The 22026-nt window shown below is 42.3% G+C and overlaps 1 protein-coding gene across 2 annotated transcripts; it reads left to right on the plus strand.

The window, feature by feature from the left end:
* Positions 1 to 2213: 2213 nt before the first annotated feature.
* On the plus strand, positions 2214 to 21068 carry LOC309557437 (leucine-rich repeat-containing protein 3-like). Of its 2 annotated transcripts, none has more exons than XM_082260155.1 (2): positions 2214 to 2748; positions 19883 to 21068. In XM_082260155.1, the coding sequence occupies exon 2, from the start codon at positions 20037 to 20039 to the stop codon at positions 20811 to 20813; it is 777 nt and encodes a 258-aa protein (XP_082116281.1). In that variant the 5' UTR covers positions 2214 to 2748; positions 19883 to 20036; the 3' UTR covers positions 20814 to 21068. The 2 variants fall into 2 exon arrangements, with proteins under 2 accessions (XP_082116281.1, XP_082116282.1); XM_082260156.1 differs by lacking the exon at positions 2214 to 2748 and adding an exon at positions 9932 to 9980.
* The last annotated feature ends 958 nt before the right edge of the window (positions 21069 to 22026 follow it).

Here is a 22026-nt window from a genome sequence, read left to right on the forward strand (position 1 = left end):
AATGTCACTGACTTTGACTCTGTCCATTCAGAAAAGGAAGGAGCTGGTTAATTACATATTTACTGACCCATTCCTGGTTCTCTATTGTGACACATCCCCTGCAGCAGCCGGCAGGAGAGGGGGAAGGGAGCACAGTGAGGGGGGGCAGTAGAGTGGGGGGGGGACCAGGGGAACACACGGGGGCCCAGAGACAGCAGAACACAAGTGAACTGGATAGGAGGAGTGGCAGGGGCAGCATACAGAGGAACCAATCTCCTCCATTTTCCTTCTGCGGCTACAGGAGGAAAAAGGAGGACAGTGATTTCTCTACACGCTGCCCCCACTGCTCCTCCTATCCAGGTGTACAAGGGAGCCGCACAGGCCCCCTGGAGCATTGGGCCCGGTTGCAATTGCAACCCCTGCAACCCCTGTAGTTACGCCCCTGAGGTGGATGGATTATCTCTGCAAAGGAGAAGTGCTCACTCACGCAGATTTAGACAGATTTGTGAACAATATTTGAGAGAAATAGGCCTTTTGTGTACATAGAAAAAGTCTTAGATCTTTGAGTTCAGTTCATGAAAAATGGGGGAAAAAACAAAAGTGTTTATCATTTTGTTCAGTGTTTATCTGCTCCTAACCTCTAAATATTATTATATTTTGTAACCTCACACCCTAAACCAGTGGTTCTTAACCTGGGTTTGATCGAACCCCTGGGGTTCGGTGAGTCAGTCTCCGGGGTTCGGCGGGGGGGGGGGGGGAACAAAGGGGCAATTGCTCCCCCCCGAGAAAATATTACTGATTGTGAGGCCGAGCGCACCCCGGGAAATCAGAGCTGCGGTCGGGACAACTCACAGCCATTACACATAGACACTTGACACTCCGCCCCCTGTACCTCCCCCAGCAGGTTTCCAGCCTATCTCCTGCAGGCTGCTTGCTGCGTGAGTGGGATGTACCTGACCATGGAGATCACGCCCGCCTGGAAGAGGGAAGTGTGAGCAGCTGAGCAGAGGGAGCCAAGTGAATGTTCCTGGAGGTAGGCTCAGCTAGCTGTACATGGTGGATTTGTTTACAAGGACCTCTATGCTACGTCTGCTGAGTTACTGCAGCTTAGCATAGAGGTGCTGTTAGCTGACAGATGGAAATGCATGTCCTTTTCATTTAGCTCAATAAAGCATTGTGAATACCCCCTGGTGTGTGCCCTCCTGATACCCCATGGAATGCTCTCCCAACACCTCCCCCCAATGTGTGCCCTCCTAACACCCCATGGTATGCCCTCCAAACACCTCCCCAAAGTGTGTTCCTTCTTGACACCCCATGCTATGTCCTCCCAACCCCCCCAGTGTGTGCCCTCCTGATACCCCATGGTATGCCCTCCCACAACCCCCCCCCCCCCAGTGTATGTCCTCCTGATACCCCATGGAATGCCCTCCCAACACCTCCCCCCAGTGTGTGCCCTCCTGATACCCCATAGTATGCCCTCCCAACACCTCCCCCCTCAGTGTGTTCTCTCCTGACACCCCATGGTGTGCCCTCCTGACAACCCATGTTTTAATGGTTTTGTTCTTTGTTCTTAATGGTTTTGTTTTTTGAGATACAGTCGCCAACACTTGCAGGGAGGCCCCAGCGAGATTTGAACTCGCGACCCCTGGTTTACAAGACCAGTGCTCTAACCCCTGAGCTATGGAGCCTTTTTTTTTTTTTTAATTTTTTTTATGGTTTTGTTTAAAACCATAAATATATATCTAAATATATACCTATGTTTTGAATTTGAAAAAATCATATTTTATTTTTTCAATTAAGAATGGTTCGGTGAATGCGCCTATGAAACTGGTGGGGTTCAGTACCTCCAACAAGGTTAAGAACCACTGCCCTAAACCCTTATATTGTATTGTATTCATTTTCTTTTTTGAATCTTTAAAAAAAAATGATCAAAAGAAATAATAATGCATTGTAATAATTAATTTCATTGTATCAATGCAAAGCTAATATTTACCAACGTATTGCAATTTGCATATGACTTCCAGTGCATATTGAATATATATTTAAGGATTTGCTCATCGTCTACCTAGTAAAGTCCCATGAGATTGCATTAGGTAAGTGTTACAGTGTCACTGTGCTGTGAGCAGTTTGCCTGTATCAGAAAAGGCTTTTTAGGCATAATTCCTCTGACTGGGAAGAGACACGATCCAGTTACTGCCCCTGGGAAGCCTGATTGGTTTGTGTTTGCATTGATGTTCCAGGCAAAAGAGAATGGATTGTGTGAGCTCTGGAAATAGCAACAAGTGCTGACCAGAGGAGGGCTGCCCCTGTCCCTCTCCTGCTGTGCTACACCCAGACACTCTGCAGGAAAACTTGAACAGAGCAGCCGTGCCACAATTCTGTGTGTTAGCTGGCTAAGCAATTTCTTTTTTTTTTTTTTTCTTCCATTGTCATTCTATTTTACCCAGCAGTTTTGACACAGCCGTAGCAAGCGGTTATGTTAAATAGCTGATTATCCACATGGTGAATGTGACTCCCTTGGACATGTTTAGCATCAAAATCCAGCTGCCTGTGTCGCTCTTGTTATATTGGGACAGCGAATTCCCATTGTAATTTTTTTTTTTTTGGTTCATGCTGGAACAATTGGCAAGTCAGGCTTAAAGTGCTGATGATTTTCATTCTTAATGTGCAGCAATAGACTGGGGACTTTGTGAATGAAACCGTCATCGTATGGGGGAAGCCTACTCTGAAGTTACAGATCAACAACACCACCATCGAAACGCACGATCGGTAAGTGGGAGAATTGGCAAATGTCTCTTTATTTGTATTTGTGTAAATGGGGTATATCTAAACCAATTTTCTTCAAATTGTTTCATGCTGTGTATTTGAATCCAAATTGATCTGTCTATCCATTCCAATTGATTTAGTTGTGGTCTTATCCTTTTAGTGAAATATAGACGTTTAATATATTCTTTCAGTTGCATTCAGGATTTAGTGCTTTATTGTGAATGTAGCTGTTTGGAAGACGCATTGAAATTAATTACTTTCTTTCAGACATCTGCCAGGGCATTTCAATATGTTTGTTATCAGGAATAAAGTTTGGGATTTCTGCAGCCCTGCCAGTAACAATTTTAATAATTCAGTATAAATAGGATAAATAATAATTATTATACACACTCGAAAAAAAATAATTGGTCCACAAATGACTCTGTCCATATTTATGATCTGAAACAAATAATTTTACAATTACAGTTTACATTTATTTTTATAAAATGGTCTTGATTTTAAGCTGGCTATGAACATGAGAGAATGACTGGGTTAAGGTTAAATTTTACCTGTCTCTCATCATTTTGTCCGGCCTCATCAATAAACAGGAATTCTTGGGTCATACAAATGTTCCTGATTAAGCTGTATAGGACAAGAAGAGTAGAAGCATACATAACACAGATGATCAATATTGGCAGGTCAAGGTTTTCTTTTCCTTCTGATCTTTTTGTCTGCCAGGGCTGAAGCTCTCTATAGTCATAAAATGTTTTTCTAATTTAAATAAAAATGGGCGGGTCATGAAGCTGTAACCTCATGCTTGTGGGCACCTATAGTACCCACCATCTATAGCTTCACCATTTAGGGGACATTGTAAGAGTCCCTCTTTAAATTACATTTTGTACAAAAGAATTGGCTAAATGTAAAAACAAATTATTTGTTTGAAAATTAAAGTTTTATGTTATTTAAAACCAGGGCCGTCTTTAATATTGATTGGACCCTGGGCAAACATTTTTTTGGGTCCTCCCAAATCCACTTATCAACTATTCTTAGGCAGCACAGGCTCAAGGGGCAGCTGCTTTAGGCCTAACAACAATGACTGGGTCCAGGGCAGCTGCCCCCTTTGCCCTGCCTTAAAGACGGCCCTGTTTAAAACATGGTAAAAATAATGGTTTCACATCTGGCTTTAGGCATATATGCGCTTGATCTAAAGTTACAGACACATCTTTATATGCAAGTTAACTCAATTTGGCCTAAATTTGTTAAGAATTGTATGCAGAAATGTCCGAGCCATCATTCAAATTACATAGCAATTGGCAAATCTAGTAGTTGGCACATGTGCATAATTTAAAAAGTAGGGCAGTTCAAACGGTCAGTCTGTTTCTAGGAAGTACTGTTTCCTTTTAATTAAAATATGAATCAAATAATTATGAAAGTTAAAAGTAAGTATGTTATTGTTATGTTATAGAGCAGACATGGGGTGGAGTAGTTGCTGATGGGGGACAATTTAAATTTCAAATACATATTAAGTTCATATACAGTAAAACCTTGGGTTGCAAGCATTATTTGTTCCGGAAACATGCTTGTAATTCAAAGCACTCTTATATCCAGGGCTGTCTTTAAAGCAGGACAAAAGGGGCAGCTGCCCAGGGCCCAGTCATTGTTGTAGGGCCCAAAGTAGCTGCCCCTTGAGCCCACACTGCCTGTAAATAGTTGATAAGTGGATTTGGGGGGGCCCAAGAACATGTTTGCCCAGGGTCAAATCGATATTAAAGATGGCCCTGCTTATAGCAAAGCGAATTTCCACAAAAGAAATAATGGAAACTCAGATGATTTGTTCCACAACCAATTATTCATAAGTCCTTCAGTTTATAGTCCATACAAAAAGATTATAGCAAAGTGATAGGTTGTGTAATCATAAAGTGTCCATCCACAAATGGCAGCCTCCACAAGGGGATTAGAAGCAAAATCCAGTCGGAGCTTCAAAGTATAAAAGAGAAGAGAGGCGCCTCTAAGTGTAGTAATATGGTTACATTTAATGAAGGTTCAACATTTAGCAACTCACATGGTTGATGACTAAAAGAGGCACATCTAAGTATGCAGGCATGCAGATTAAAGCTGTCCACATAGACCGTCCTCCTCACCACCAGCTCTCACCACTGCCAGTCTGCAATCGTGACCGGGAAGACTACTCTGCAGTAGAGCGATCTGAAAGCTGGAGCGCAGTGTGGAAGGTACGAAGTCGACGGCAGTGCAGAGGACAGTTTATGTGGACAGCTTTACCCCGGATGCCTGCATACTTAGATGTGTCTCTTTTAATCAACAACCATGTGAGCTGCTAAATGTTGTACCTTCATTAAATGTAACCATATTGATACACTTAGAGGCGCCTCTCTTCTTTTTTTCATACTCAGTTGTGACATGACGCTTCTTGTATATCAAGACATCGCCTGTTTTTCAAGTCAAAATTTATAGAAAAATGTTGCTTGTCTTGCAAAACACTCTGAAAAAGTTACTCTCAATCCAAGGTTTTACTGTACTTATGCATAGCTTCTAACTGTCCCTGATTTCGAGGGACTTTCCCTGATTTGGACTTTCCCTCTGTCCTTACATAGTTAGTCAGGTTGAAAAAAAGACACTAGTCCATCTGGTTTAACCAAAATAAATAAATAAATAAATAAATAAATCATACAATCCCGTATACACAATCCTATACCCACAGTTGATCCAGAAGAAGGCTAAAAACCCCAGCAAAGCATGATCCAATTTGCTACACTAGGGGAAAAATGTCCTTCCTGATCCCCATAGAGGCAATCTGATTTTCCCTGGATCAACTTTACCTATAAATATTAGCACCCATTTATATTATGTACATTTAGGAAAGAATCCAGGCCTTTTTTTTATAAGCAATCCTTTTTTTTTATAATTTTTTATAAGCTGGCCAGAACCACCTCTGGAGGGAGTCTATTCCACATTTTCACAGCTCTTACGGTGAAGAAACCTTTCTGTATTTGGAGAAAAAATCTGTTTTCCTCTAGACGTAAAGAGTGCCCCCTTGTCCTCTCTGTTGACCTTAAAGTGAATAACTCAACACCAAGTTCACTATATGGACCCTTTATGTATTTATACATGTTGATCATAACCCCCCTTAATCTCCTCTTCTCAAGAGAGAATAAATTCAGTTCCTCTAATCTTAATTTCTAATCATTGGTCCCTCATTTTGGTCTGATCTATATAGTTGTATATAAAATGCACTTTTTATCTTTCAAAAAGTGTTTCCGAGTGCTAAACCTTTCATCCAATTTATTTTTTTATCTTTTATCTTTATTGAGATATATTCAAATAAGCATAATATACAACAGTCAAATACATTACAAATTGAGTCTGAAGCCAATTTCTAAACTGCTGCATTTGTAAATTTTAAAAGCCGAGATAAAAGAATAGTAGTGGTAAAAAAAAAAAAAAAAAAAAAAAGCACTTATGGGTTTAATTAGGAATTTTGTTTGCACATTCTTCCTTTGGGGGCGTGGCAGGGTGTGTGACCTATGCCTACATATCTTTTCTAGTTTTTTCCCCCGTTCCCATCTCAAAAAGTTGAGAGGTATGCTTATGAGGCATTTTGGTGTGTATAGTATGTTTAAAGTGTGTTTTGGCCATGGTAAGCTAACTGGGAGGTAAGGAATCAAATGTAGGTGATCATATGAAGCTGTGAAGGGCAGCTGAGGAGGGCATTAGCAAATACCCAGTACTTCTAGGCAGGACTTTTTTTCTCAGAAAATAGGTGCAGGAACTCAACTATGACCCCTCCAAACCGCATTACATAGTGGGTGTGGTCAAATTTCACTAACAATGGGAGGGTCTTAAAGGGGCACTAAATACCAGGAGTGCATTAGGTACAGAGTGTTGGAGAGGGGGGTTTACCCACAGAGTGCAGAGTTCTGGGTGCCTCACGTACAGAGTTCAGGGGTGCACTGCATACAGAGTGCAAAGTTCAACCTTCTTTCACAGCTGCTTACCACTGCATCCCCCATCCAAATCTCACTTTCACCCCTCTTCAGCTCTGACCTTTGCAATCAACTCCACTGCCCCTATTATCTCTAAACCCCCCCCCCTTTACCCACTTCAGCCCCGGAAGGTTTTACCCCCTTAATGACCAGGCCATTTTTTGTGATTCGGCGCTGCATTGCTTTAACTGACAATCACGCGGACATGCAACGTCGTACCCAAATACAATTGATGTCCTTTTTTTCTTACAAATAGAGCTTTCTTTTGGTGGTATTTGATTCCCTCTGCGATTTTTTGTTTTTGAGCTATAAACAAAAAAAAAAGAGCATCGATTTTGAAAAAACACCAATATTTTCTACTTTCTGCTATAAAACATTCCCAATAAAACTTTTTAAAAATAGAATTTTTTTTATCAGTTTAGGCCAATTTTGTATTCTGCTACAAATTTTTGGTAAAAAAAATCCCAAAAAGCGTATAATAATTGGTTTGCTCAAAAGTTATAGTGTTTACAAACTACGATAGATTTATGGATTTTTTTTTTATTAGTAATGGCAGTCAGCGACTTTTATTGGGACTGCGACATTGTGGCAGCCAAATCTGACACCAAGTGACACTTTTTGGGAACCAGTGACGTTAATACAGTGATCAGTGCTAAATAATATGCACTGTTACTGTATAAATGACACTGGCAAGGAAGGGGTTAACACTGGGGGTGATCAAGGGGTTAAATGTGTTCCCTTTTGTGCTTACTAACTGTTTTGGGGATAGATTATACAGAGGCAGGGAGAGATTGGGGATTCAGCTTAGTTGAATCACATGACCTTTCCCTGCCTCTCTGACAGGAGAGCTGTCTTACATTGTTTACATACCAGACGGCTCTCCTGTCCGTTTTGCCAAAGATTGAGGGAGGCGGCGATCGAGCCCGCTCCTCCCGTGGTCTGCCTCCCACTGTGTCGAATTACAGTGGGAGCGCGACTCCGGTGGTGCGCGTGCCACCAAAACCGCACGTGCATAATCACGTAGATCTACTACGTGATTATGCGCAGCCGAGCCGCCCTGCCTCAGTAAATCTGCGTGGGGCAGTCAGCAAGTGGTTAAAAGCTCTACCATCTTCCACATGTCTTACTTTTGTTGCTGTATTAAACTGAAGCACCCAGCCCATGCTAGTACCTCCCCGCACCCCAGGCACCTACAATCTCCCTTGTCCCCATCCTGCACTCAGCGAGAGCCACTCAGGAGATCATATCTGTGGGGGGCCATTGGGAGACAAGCTGTCACTTTTTAACACAGAAGCCGGACTTTTGTGTTTACAAGTGATAGTGGTGAGCAGGGTGCAGAGACCTGAGCCAGAGGTGGTGGGACTGAATTCCACCAAGTTCCAGCTGAGAAAAAGCCCTGCTTCTAGGTATGGGGAACATGTGTGACTCTAAAGACTCCTTTACATTAGAGTACCGAGGCTTGATAATTACCTGCATTGATAATCAGAGCTGTTACAAGAGGGCATGGAGAGAATTTTTACCTCTGTTTGATCTCCGAATGCAGACTTGGAGCTTACACAGTGTGCGAGATTTACTAAAACTGGTGCTCACAGAATCTGGTGCAGCTGTGCATAGTGACCAATCAGCTTATAGGTTTAGGCCCTCATTCACAATGAGGGCAGATTTGATATTGTGCGATTTCAGCTGAATTCAAACCCACATGTCAGTGTGAGTCCAGGGGCCATTTTACAGAGATCTGTGCAGGTTCTTGCACAGATGTCTATTGAAATTGCCACCAAAGTCGCCAAAAGTAGTGCAGAAACGACTTTTGGGAATCAGTGTAGCGCCGCAAAGTCAGCATTGCACCGATTGGGAAGGTGCCATTGTGGGCAATAGGCTCAGATTTTGCATGCAAATTAGCCTGATGTGAACGAGGGCGAATTGTCAAAGCCAGGAGCGTAACTACAGGGGTTGCAGGGGTTGCAATTGCAACCAGGCCCCATGCTCCAGGGGGCCTGTGTGGCTCCCCTGTACACCTGGATAGGAGGGGCGGGGGGGGGGGGGGGGCAGCATGTAGAGAAATCACTGTCCTCCTTTTTCCTCCTGTAGCTGCAGGAGGAAAATGGAGGAGATTGGTTCCTCTGTATGCTACCCCTGCCACTCCTCCTATCCAGTTCACTTGTGTTCTGCTGTCTCTGGGCCCCTGTGTGCTCCCCTCGTCCCCACCCCCTACTGTGCTCCCTTCCCTCTCCTGCTGGCTCCTGCAGGGGATGTGTCACAATAGAGATCCAGGAGGGGTCTGTAAATATGTAATTTACCAGCTACTTCCTTTTCTGAATGGACAGAGTCATAGTCAGTGACATTGTAAAAAAAATAAAATAAAATGATAAAAAAATAATGCAATTAAAGTACCAAAAAATAAAAACTACTGACACCAGTGGGTGAACTTCCAGAATTGCAAAGGTCACACTTGTGACCGGGCCCCGGCATTCCACCACCATGTGGAGGCCACAAGATGGCAGGAAGGGGGCCCACTGCAGAACTTGTAAAAGGATCCCGCTGTGGGACCATAATAAAGGGCCCCAAAACAAGAGTAAAGGGCCCCAGGACCAGTGGAAACAGCCCCAGGCTTGAAGGGAAGGGCCCCGGCCAGGGGTCCGGGGGGCCCTTAATGGTTTCTTGAAGGTTCTAGTTACGCCTCTGGTCAAAGCTTAATTGAACTAACTGAAGTTAGAAGCTGATTGGTGACTATGCACAGCTGCACCAGATTCTGTGTGCTCCAGTTTTAGTAAACCTCCCCCAGTGCTTCTTATCTTCAGTCGTTGCGGTCTATAGGAGGGGTAGGGGAGAAAACAGAAGGTATATATGTGCATCTGGGAGAAGAGGGAGTAAAGTTATTTATTTATCATCCTGCATAGTCTAAGGTTTACCTAAAAATGAACCCTTCCTGTCTCAAAGGTTAACAGGCTAAGCATGGAGCTGTATAGTATGAACAATAAAATACCAGATCTTTTCTTTAGCTAAAGATGAACCCTCTTCAAAGCCCTACCAAAAGCCAATAAAAAATCATTACTTCTGGAATATGGGGACTATAGTCACATCACCTGCTCCTCCTCCTGTGCCTAAGCAACCAATTGTAAGACCCAAACAGTGTAACGTAGAGGGTGGGGTTATGCATCAGCCTATACAAAAACCAACTTCCAGAAAGTCAGCATTTCCAGTTAATCTTCAGAAGCTTCTAGCAGTGCTTTGAAGAGGATTTCTCTATAGTTAAAGGTAAAATATGGTTTTCTTAACCACTTTACCTGTCTTTTGCTGTCTTACGTCCAGGCCACTTTTTGTGATTCAACAGAGCTTTCTTTTGGTGGTATTTGATCACCTGTGCGATTTTTACTTTTTGCGCTATAAACAAAAAAAGAGCGTAAATTTTGAAAAAATAACAATATTTTTTATAAGAAATTCCCCCCAAAAAATGTAAAAATCAAACTTTTTTTTAATTTTTGGCCGATTTGTTTTCTGCTACCTATGTTTGGTAAAAAAAAAATCACAATAAGCGTATTTTGATTGGTTTGCGCAAAAGTTATTGTGTTTACTAACTAAGGAAAAGATTTCTGTCATTTTTGGTGTTTTTTTTTTTTAACGAGTAATGGCGGCGATCTGCGATTTTCTTTGCGGGACTGCGACATTGCGGCGGACAGATCGGACCCTTGACTGACATTTTTGACACTTTTGGGGGTACCAGTGACATTACTACAGTAATCAGTGCTATACATATGCACTGTTACTGTAAAAATGACACTGGCAGGGAAGGGGTTAATTTTATTGGAGAGGGAGGGGTTAATGTATGCCTGGTGCTTAGCTTACTAACGTGTGTGGGGGGAGGTGACTGAGTGACACAGGGACAGATCGCAGGTTCAGCTATGCTGAACCCTGCAATCTGTCACTGTCTATCACTTAGGAGATCCGCCCGCTTTGTTTACACATCTCCAAACTCGATTCCCTGACCATCGGGGAAGAGCGGCGGTAATCACCGCCGCTCCTCCCCTGGTCCGACTCCCGCTGTGACTGAATAGCGGGAGCGAGCCTCCCGCTATGGGCACGTGTGCCGCCCACAAGGGGTGGAGTTCAAGGACGTAGGTCTACGTCGCTGGACGGAAACTAACCACTTTGCCGCAGTAGAGCTCGAGTGAGCGGTCTGCAAGTGGTTAAATGTGGTACTTTATGATTTCCGCACAGGTATTTTAGCTCATTAGGAAACATCAGTTTGCAATTTGCTACCCATTTTCAAGTATATATATCGGGATAGATTTACTAAAACTGCTGCACTCAGAATATGGTGTAGCTGTGCATGGTAGCCAACTAGCTTCTAACTTCAGCTTGTTCGATTTGGCTTTGGCAATAAAACGGAATGGAATGGAACGGAATGGAATGACATGGAAGATGATTGATTTCTATGCAGAACTTTACCAGAGTTTGCCCTCTCCAGCTTTAGTAAATCAACCCTATTATGTATTAAAGTGTCCCGCTGACATCCAGATTATTGCGTGTACATACATGCCAATTACATTGTGAATGAAATTAAAGATTTGTGTATTAGGACAGGTTAATGTGTGTTAGGGCAATAGTTGTCTGTGTAATATGTCAATTAACAGATGTAATGTCATTTTCAGACAAGTCATGTTTAAAGTCTTTATTTACAAAGATTAACCTTGGAATTAAATGGAAGCTCTTTGGGAAGGAGTAAGGTCAAGCCATAAATATTAAACATTCCCATTTGGATCTGAACACCCATGACCTTGGCTGTATTTTATTTTTCTTTTGTACTACTAATGCCATTACAGCAATCCATCCAGATTCAACCTTGCTTTCTCTAGGTATTTCCCTTCTATACAGTTCATCCCTTTGTTTTCCCTCTATTGGCTGTATTTTTCGTGGATCTTAGGGGATGATTTACTAAAGGTAAATAGAGTTGCAGGGCAGTTGCCCTCTGCAAGTGCAGTTGCTCCAGAGCTTAGTAATAGATACATTGTATGTTTATTTCACTTGATGTTTTTTATATAGTCACTTTGTATAGATCCGGACTCACGATACTAAAAGATTTTATCATGTAGAAACAATGTTGAGATTGCACTGTATTTTCATTAGAGCTAAGGTCTAAAGCTGGATACACACTATACAATTTTCTTTAGATTTTTTCCTTTAGATTTACCAAAACCATAGAATATGAGGTCAAACCTAAACACTTTCAATTTGTATGCAATTAGGCAGACCCTTGCACTACATAGTTGAAGGTAAATCTAAAGGAAAATTTAAAGCAAATTTAAAGCAGTATTAACCCAATACCAAAAATTGTATATATTGCAGCTTACCAATCATTACATGTGGTGGCCGTATTAGTGTTCTTTTTTTACAGCTTTTTTCCCCTTTGTTTCCACCTGGTGATTTGGCAAGTTACACACCTCCTGAAATACAACTCTGGAGGAATGAGAATAGGAGGCACAGCGGATAGCAGCATTGTCAGTCGCAGTCGGGGGGGGGGGGTTAAATGCCCCCCCCCCCTTGAATCTCACCTTCCCCTTTCAAGTGGTTGTTAAGCCACTTTATACCATCCTGTCTGGTCTGTTTAATAATCCTGTGTGTATGTGTTTTAAAAAAATAAGCCGTTCTTTACCAGTTTTCAGAGAGCCAAGCACAGCTCACGTGACCGGTCGGCTCTCTCCTCTCCCCATCTGACAGCTGCCTGCAGTGGGCAGGGCCGAGGATTCCTCACTGATGTCAGTCGGGAAGGGAAGGAGGAGGGGAGGGGAAGAGGAGGAGAGAGGCGGCGGGTTACGTGAGTGGCGCTTTGAAAACTTGTAAAGAATGGCTTATTTTTATAAAACACAGACACAGGGGCACACAGTATTATTAAACAGACTGTAGACAGGATATGAAACTTTAAATGAAACTACATGAGCAGGAGGGGAAGATGCGGGCACTGACACAGGAGCAGACAGGCAGGGAGGAGGGAAGGAGGACACAGGAGGACAGGAGGGCTGTGGATGATGGAGACACATAAACTGACCACAGTGTCAAGGCACAGCAGCCATGGTATACCGTGGTCAGTTTACAGAGGGGAGGACATAGCCTGGCAGGATCAGTCAGGTATTTAAGGTGATAGAAGGGGCCAAATTACACAGCACAAGCACTGTGCCATTTAACATGCTTTAAGGCAGTGGTTCTCAACTCCGGTCCTCGGGACCCACTAACAGGCCAGATTTTAAGTATTACCTTGGGGAGATGCAGACTAGAATACTGCAATCACTGAGCAGTAAATGAGATCACTTGTGATGAAATTTAGTTATCTTGCAAACCTGGCCTGTTGGTGGGTCCCGAGGACCGGAGTTGAGAACCACTGCTTTAAGGGAACAGAATCAATTTTTTTTTTTATTAGTGCTGTTTGACTTAACTTAAGTGTGGGTAGCATTATATCAGATGAGAGCACATCTGATGGGTGAGCATGGGTTATATGGAATAACGCACTATATTTACTAAGGGATGAGCACGAGGAAAAGTATTGTGCATGAAGACACGGCATTTTGTATGGACTTTTTTTTACTTGGAATACAGTGAACACTGAAAAATCCCAGTCGAGACAGCACTTTAACATATTCATTTAAATAGTATTCACTATATTAATACCACACATGTTATTTTAGCACATGATTTTGTATGTTGGTGTTTTTACTTATAATGTCATGTTATGTTATTGTTGTGTTTATCAATTTTAATGGATAAGCATGGCACATTATATTTAGTTTTGTCAAAAAACACATTAATATGGGTATCTTATTAGTGTCAGCAGCTATCAATAGTGGATATAAGGAATACACAGTTGCTCGCAAGGTTTTTCAATCTCTTTTAAAACATAACATACATCGACAATACATTGTTTACAATAAAAGCGTAACTCCACTTTTGTTGAGAAAAAAACATTCCGCTCTGGATGATCTCTGTACATTACAAGGATTTTACCAAACATTGTTGCAGATTTCTACCTTTTGTTTTTCTGAAAAAATCATTGTTTCGTTCCTCTGAGCCTCTGTGCAGAGTAGGGATCGACCGATTATCGGTAAAGCCGATGTATCAAGGGCCGATATGCACTTTTCCCAATATATCGTAATCGGCCCTGGAGGTTACCGATATTGCCGATATTTCGGGAAAGTGCTGTACCGGAGTGATGCCTGCAGCTAGAGGCATCACTCCGGTACCGGCTTTCATAGACGACGGTCGGCTGTCTTGTAATGACAACCGATGCGGCTGAGAAGCATTCCACGGCTCGCCCGAAGACCCGATCAAAGCCGCATTCGGCTCTGATCGGGTCTTCATTCAAAAACCCAGGAGTGATGTCATGAGTGACATCACTTGCAGGTACTGTCTGGCGCCAGATTAAAAAAAATGACAGCATTCAAAACAGCCAAACTTGGCATTTTGAATGCTTTTAAGTGCAGAGGAGCGGTTTGGGGTCTTTTAGACCCCCAGATCCCTCCACAAAAGTACCTGTCAAAGAAAAAATAATAATAATTTTTTTTAAATGTACAAAAAAATTGGCCAATATCGGCCGATACCGATATGCATTGGCCAAAATATCGGTATTGGCAACGAAAAACCGATATCGGTCGATCACTAGTGCTGAGTGGGTCAAATGGGAGTGGTTTCATAATTATCTATCAGCTGTGGCAGCTGCAGGGCTCTAATAAGAAAATCTGCTGGGCCTGCATCCCTTTAGACTTTTTCCTATTGGGAGTATCTAACCAAAAATGACATTTTTATTGCAGGGGATGCTAGAAATCTGACTTGTCTCTTAAGCAGACTTCTGGGAAAATTGGTGAGCCAATCACACAAGCTGGAAATGATGTTTCTGGGGTGTGGTCAGTATAAATTCTGTGTACAGAACAGCTCCAGGTAGCCATATTGCATTGAATTTTTAGAAAATACAACAGCTGCAGATCGAAAAGTAAAAGGTAATTTTTAATAACATTAAATCACAATATGATTTGTGTCGCAATTGTATACACTATATTGTTTTTTCTTTATTTGCTATTTTTTTCCCCATGAAAGTGGAGATACCCTTTAAGCTTTTCCTATTTCGTATGTATACGCAAAATTGGAAAACCCAACCTGGCAAGATTTTATTGCAAATCAGGATATGTATTCTAATAAAACTGAAATCTAATAACTAGGGAAATAGCTTGTTTTATGAACATTCATCCATGTTGATAATTATTCTTCTTGTTGAGTTTCTCATTCACACCTGTAAGTTATTTTTACTTCAGGATAAAAAAAAAAATAATGAATGTTATAGCTAATCCAGGTTTATTATTCCAGGATTTCCTATCACAGACATAAAAGGATATGGGATGGGAATTGTTTTGCTGCTTATAATGAGTTTGTTTAAATAGCATCTGACAAGAGAGCTTTTTCCTTTTTTTTTAATGAAACAAACTCCTTTCAGCCTCAGGATTTCATAGAGAAGCCGCACATCACAGGGCAACAACCGCAGACTTTATCTAAGGAGATGTTGCAGCAGTACAGATGTAAGAGACACAGAATTCTGTTAGGAATCAGACGGAATACAAATGACCAGAGAACTCAGCAAACAGCAAAAGGGCCTTAATTGGTATTATACAGATTTTCTGTTGGAGTTTAAAGGGAACTATATTTAGAATGGTGTGTCTAAGAATACAGAGCTCAGCTGCATAAAAGTCCTTAAGGACCCTCCCTTATTCATCTTTACAGCTCTGTAATGCATGTGTAGAAAAAGGAAGCCCGAAATGCATTAGTCAATTACATAGCATGAATTGGTCCCCTATTCCTTTACTATTGCCAGGTGTTAAATATGGAGGCTGCCATTGCCGACTTCTCATTGAACTCAGCGGCTCAGCATAGCGGCTATGGTAGGGATGAGCCAAGTGATTTTAAAGGAACTCATTTTTCTGTAACAATAGTCACTTTTGCAGAATTTGGCTCAGTAAGCTACATCAAAGGCAAAATCTGTTTGAGAAAAATAGCTTTACCATTTCTTTATTTGGAGAGTTGTATTTAGCGTAGTTTTATTTATCATATGATATATTGTACAAAAAGCAACGTAGCACTACTCCCATGGGAGCTTCTGTGTGTGGGCTCCCCTGGGTTACCATTAGCAACAGTAGACCATTCTGACATGTTTCCAAGTGTTTTTTACCAGTCCAGTTTCTTTGGTTTTTATGTTTTATTAGGAACTTGGATAGGAGAAGGGATGTGTGGGATTCTCCAAATAAACTGAACTATGCACAATATGCTGGGACGATATAGAAAAATGTTGATCGACGCTGGTTAATGCTGACTGACGCTGATTAACGCTATAGGAGGAGTGCGCTAATGTGAACCGGCACTAATAGGCAGTGGCCGGTACTCTTTATGGAGGGTTCAGTCATCTAAAAGACCCCAGACCCCTGCACTGCACTTCAATTTATTCAAAATCCGAAATCTGCATTTTTGAATACTGACAGTTTTTTTCAAATCGGTGTAGTTAACAGCTGAGTAAACCGGAAGTGACGTTGTGATGCGATCAGAGACCCAATCAAAGCCCTTCGGGACTCCAACCAGCTAGCGAACGTGCCAGCTGGTTGCTCTGGTCTCCCGGTGGGACGGGAAACCCAGGAAGAGCCACAGAAGGAGGCGGAAGGCGGACACTTCCCCTCCCCGCTCGCTGGGATAAAGACCGAGTGGCTGCTGAGCCACATTGGCTGTTTTCTCCTGAAAGCCGACCCCGACTCTAAAAAATGGTACTGGGTTGATGTCTGCAGCTGCAGGCATCATCTTGGTACAACCACTTCTGCAAGCCGACATAAAGGTACGTCAGTTTGTGGGAAGTGGTTAAGGGCATAAAAAAATGTGCACTTTGCAAGTGCAGTTGCTCCAGAGCTTAGTAAATGAGCAGAAGCTCTGCTGACTTACCTAGTTACATAGTTAGGCAGGCTGAAAAAAAGTCCATCTAGCTCAACCAATAAAAAAGGTAAATGCTAGGTAAATGCATAGTGGGCCTTGTCTGCCTAACAGCAGGGCCATGATTTCTTTTTGGTCAGGGTGTCATGGCTTTCAGGTGTGTCTGCTGAGGGGGGAGTCTCCCCACTGGCTCTGTGAAAGGTTTCTCATAGGGCAGTGGAGGAAACCCAATCAGGGACACATTCAGGCTTGTAACTACCCCAGAAGGCAGATTCTGCTGCAGAGGATTCTGAGAGTGGGTATAAGTTTGAGGGAAGTGCATGACTCAAAGTCTTTGGCAGGAAGCAGAGTCCCAGGAGGGGGAGTATGGCTCTCTCTCCTCCTGTCAGAGGAAGTGGATCTCTCTGGGTGCTGCCTGAGAATCCAGAGGGTGCTGAGCTGAGGGGGATCCGGTGTGCAGAGAACCAGCGGAGAGAGATGGGTCCAGTCACAGGAAAGCCTACAAAGGTCGTGAGTACTGCGAATTGCCCCTGGGGGTCTGCCTAGTGTCAGAGGGGACCACTCCGGAGAAGGTTTTGGGATCCAAGACTCAGCTAACTGTAAAGGGAGTGCCTAGTCAGAAGACCCTGAAGTATTAGAGGGGGTACTTAGGTTGAGGACCCTGAAGTGTAAAGGGGGCACCCGCATATTGGGCCCTGAAGAGTCAGTGTACAGTGTGGGGTGTACCAGTTGAGAGTTGCAGCAGCACAGTAACTTACAAAGAGCTACCTCAAGCCAGCGCAGGGCTGGAGGGAGCTATTCAGTGACTTCTGAGCAAAGCAGTGTCAGGAGTCAAGTATTCTACAGTCCTGGATGTTCTGTATTAAAATCGAGGTTCCAGCACAGTTTTCAGTGTTACCTAGTTGTGCCAGAGGAGTATCCCACTCATTCCCTTCTTCAACCCCCAAAATACAATAAAACACACAAACCAAAGATGCCGGAATTGTCCTTGTCTCAGTTCTCACACCTGGAGCTACAGCTCAAATGTGCTGGGATTGTTACCGGTAACAATGGCAGACCCACCTCAAACCTGCTACACATACAATCCCATATACACAATCCTATACCCACAGTGCATTCAGAGGAAGGCGAAAACCCCCCACAAAGCATGATCCAATTTGCTACAGCAGGGGAAAAAATTCCTTCCTGATCCCCTGACCAGTCATCCCCCCAATGATTTCCATCATCTAATCATGTGCAAGCAAAAATGCAGGTTTTTTTTTTTTTTTATTATTTTCCTTGCACGTGTTTGGATACCCTTTGCAAAGTGAAGCCTTGCCTCATTTACTAAGCTCTGGAGCAACTGCACTTGCAGAGGGCAACTGCACTTTACAAAGTGCACAGTCAATTTGCCTTTAGTAAATCAACCCGTGTGTGCAGATGCACAGAACACCTGGGAATCCTGTGCAGGCAAACACAGCCCTTCCCATAGGTATACACATGTAAATGAGGCCTAAGACTGTATTTTACTGATCTGAAAGTCCCAGGTGCACTAGTCCTTATAGTTACTGCATGCTTTAGCGCAAAACGTCCTTCTTCAGACCACTCCATGTTTTCTTCTACAACATAGCAACAAAGAAGACCTTATTCTGTGTTGCTTACTTTTCCTTGGCAGGCTGCACCCACCTGTTTAGAATTGAAGGTGTTCATGAAAATGGTCAAGCTACAGAAAATACCTGTAATAACCATGCATGTGAGGGAAATAAGAATCTTATACCCAAAAGGGAGGAGGGGTCTGTAGACATCTATATTGCAGAGCCTTGAAGTAAGAAAACAATGAAAAAACATATATTTCTATTTTGTTTATCGGAGGACAAAGCTTCTTCATTAGATCATTAGCTATTGGGTATAGGAAATTCCTTAAAATCTGTGCTGAGCCATAAAAAAAGTAAATAACAAGCAGCCACCTAAAAAAACTGTGATACCAGCTTTTAAACAATATGTGTAAATAATAAGCAGCACTATTAAAATCACAAGTGAGCAAATTAGTATACATATATAAAGTGCAAATGTGCAAGAGTGATTGTGCAAAGAAATCACATAAATATAAACAAATAATAATAAATAAAAAATCCACTTGAATTATAAGCAGTCCTTCAAATAAAGTGGAACAGTATCTAATGTGCAATAAAGATGAATGAAAAGGTCCACCATCAGGCATGAACTCTCGGCGTACGCCTCTTACCAAATGTGTCATACCATAAGTTATAATAGTCATATATACATATGATACAACATAAGGAGCCGACATCAGATAAAAGCGATGTCACTCAGCAAGGGGGTCAAAGTATATGTCAAACAGATGAAAAGGCAAATAACACAGTGAAGTCCATTCCATCTTTTTTTAAAAGTAATAAAAAGTACCTCCAAGCAACTCGTAATCATTACAGATCAAAAATCCAGCAAGCTGATGGCTCGTATGTATGCAACGCCACGAACAATGGCAAAGTATGCACGATGTCATCACAAACAAGCCACTCCTGATGAGTTTCGCCATCAATGACGTCTTCAGGGGATGGGCTGAACCCTGTGATTTCTTTGCACAATACTCTTGTGCATTTTCACTTTGTATATTTACAATAATTGGCTCACTTGTAATTTAATAGCACTGCTTATTATTTAAATATACAGTGCCACCTGCAGGAGTAGAACATTAGGTACAACTAAAAAACAAAAGGCAGTTCAGGAGGTGACCGCCACCGGTGATTAACTCCCATTCCTCCAGCAGAACAAGACAAGTGGGTGCTGTGTGTATTAAAAATCTTTTCTTTTTCTTTTTTTAATTGTTTGTTAATAACTGACTTTTCCCAATAGTATAGATTATAGCATATTTGTTTTTGTGGCATTTACAGCTTTAGACATTACAATGGGTCAATAATTTCTGCATTAATACTTGTTTTCCTTTGTCACTGTGTTATAAGGAAAAGTTAAGGCCATAGAAATGTTGGGAGGTACGTGTTTTCTTGTAAAGCCAAACCGCTGCATTTGTCAAATAAATGGTTACTGCAGCAGTACATTTGCAATTTAATTGAGACATTTTAGTCTTCTTTACTGTGGAGAGACAGAGGTGCACAAGTGAAATATTATTCTTTGGTGAGGATAAGACAGGTAAAATGGGCTAAAACTTAAAAAAACTCAGACAATGATAACTTGACATTGTTTTCATTTTACAGGCTCCAGCAGAGGCAGTTATTCTTCGTGCCTACAGACAGAAGACATCCTGTTGAGCCTGTGGCTTAGCTGCATTCAAAGACAATACAAGTGGGCTGAACACAGATGAACAGGGGGGATGTAATATTATACACAATGCATGTGTAACCTTCCAGGATGCATCTAACAGACCATTCTCACAGATGTTCAGAGTTTATTTTCCATAGAGGACTACTATTGCTACTTATCCACTTTCATGCTGTTGCACCTTGCCCCAAGAGCTGCCAGTGCTCAGACAACAATGGAGGAATAGTGGTCCAGTGCAGTTCTAGAAACCTGGAAGAGATACCCATAGACCTTCCAATGGAGACTGTCTCTTTAAAGCTAGATGCTAACAGAATTCATCAGGTACCAAACAATGCTTTCAAAGATCTCACCTATTTACAAGAGTTAGATCTTTCAAAAAACTCTATTGAGAAAATTGAGCTGTCGGCTTTCAAAGGAGTAGCTGATGGGTTAAGGTTGCTGGATCTGTCTGGGAATCAAATTCACAGTATCCCCAAAGAAGCCTTGGCCAATCTCAAAGGCAAAATACGCCTCTCCAACAACCCATTGCACTGTGACTGCAGCCTTCAGGAGATGTTGAGGGAACTGAATTTGGACCCCGACACAGTTAATGACATTTCCTGCCAAACTTCAGTACAGGAGGAGTATGTGGGCAAACCTCTGATACAGGTTCTGGACTCCGGAGTTAATTTTTGTAATATCCATCACAGAACAACCGATATAGCCATGTTCATTACTATGTTTGGCTGGTTCACCATGGTGATAACGTATGTGGTTTATTATGTGAGACACAACCAAGAAGACGCTAGAAGACATTTGGAGTACCTCAAGTCATTGCCGAGCACTCAGATAACCAAAGACTTTGACACTATCAGCACTGTGCTGTAGACACGGTTTAAAGAAAACTTATTACACTTGATTTGTTGCTGGGTAATGTAAAGGTAAAATAAACCAAACTGGCCATATATTACGCAATTCTTACAAGTAATACAGCAGATCTGAGCATCGCCTTTAAAACTTAGATTACATCTGGATCAATGAATGGGCGTTAATAGGCACAAGGAAGCAGCAAAAATTGGTAGATGGTTTTGAAAACATGCTGTAGTTTGAGTATATTGTTTTTGGTATGTGGTTATTAGAAAGATAGAAAGCTAAACAATCAGTGGCGGCTGGTGCATATGGGGCGCAGGGGCACCGCCCCCCCTATCCATGCGTCCGGCCCCCTAATCTACATGCGGGGCGCCGGATGCATGGAGTTCAATGGGGCTTCGAAAATTCGCTATTGTCACACGGATCCTCCTCCTGGCCAATCAGGAAGCACGTTCTGAGACCCGTTTCTCGATTGGCTAAAAGGAGAAGCCATGCCATTGGGCATGGAGGAGGAGGAGGGAGGAGACGCAGAAGACAGGGGGACGAAGCTGCCACCGCCGACGTAGCCATCGCAGTCGCTGATGTCCAGGCAGGGTGAGTGATCCTGCCCTGTCCTGCTGTGGTCCGGGGGTGTGCAGCCTGGTGTGGTCCCCGGGGAGGTGTATGGTGCGGTCTGTCTGCCGCCCCTCCCGGCCCATGGAGCACAAGTGGCTTTAAGGATGGTTCAGTTTGGCTATAATTATCTTGCATTTTTTTGCATAGAGAATGCATGAAGATGTTACAATTACTGTATAAACAGCTTAGAAAATTGTTTTTCTCCTAAAAAGCACTAAAAGGCTAATTATACATTAATAGACAAAGTGCAAGGATAACGAGCAAAGCTCACTAACCTAGGGGAACCAAGTAGAACACATTTTTAAATTGACTCTGTCTGTAAACAATATCTGATAATGTTCTGCCTGCAAAAAAAGAGTGTAAATACCTATTTTTCTTATTGTCTGGGCCACCAGAGTGCTACAACGTAATCCGCTCAAGATCCTCTCCACTGAAGTCCTGAAGTCCTGTGGGAAACTTATACTCCCAGGAGTGTTGATCACCTGCAGTGTTCAGTGGTACCTCCACATCACTACTGTGTACTGTTGTAAGCTAGAGGTCAATAGGAAAATAAAAATTCCCAGCTCAACTTACCAGCCAGCCTGCAACAAATAAAATTGTCCTGTCTAACAGTTTA

The sequence above is a fragment of the Pelophylax lessonae genome, assembly GCF_965119305.1.
Source record: "Pelophylax lessonae genome assembly, chromosome: 6".
NCBI classification, from domain to species: domain Eukaryota; kingdom Metazoa; phylum Chordata; class Amphibia; order Anura; family Ranidae; genus Pelophylax; species Pelophylax lessonae.

Excerpts from the sequence above, each read along its gene's own strand:
- LOC309557437 (XM_082260155.1), top strand. The coding sequence starts at position 20,037 with ATGCATCTAACAGACCATTCTCACAGATGTTCAGAGTTTATTTTCCAT.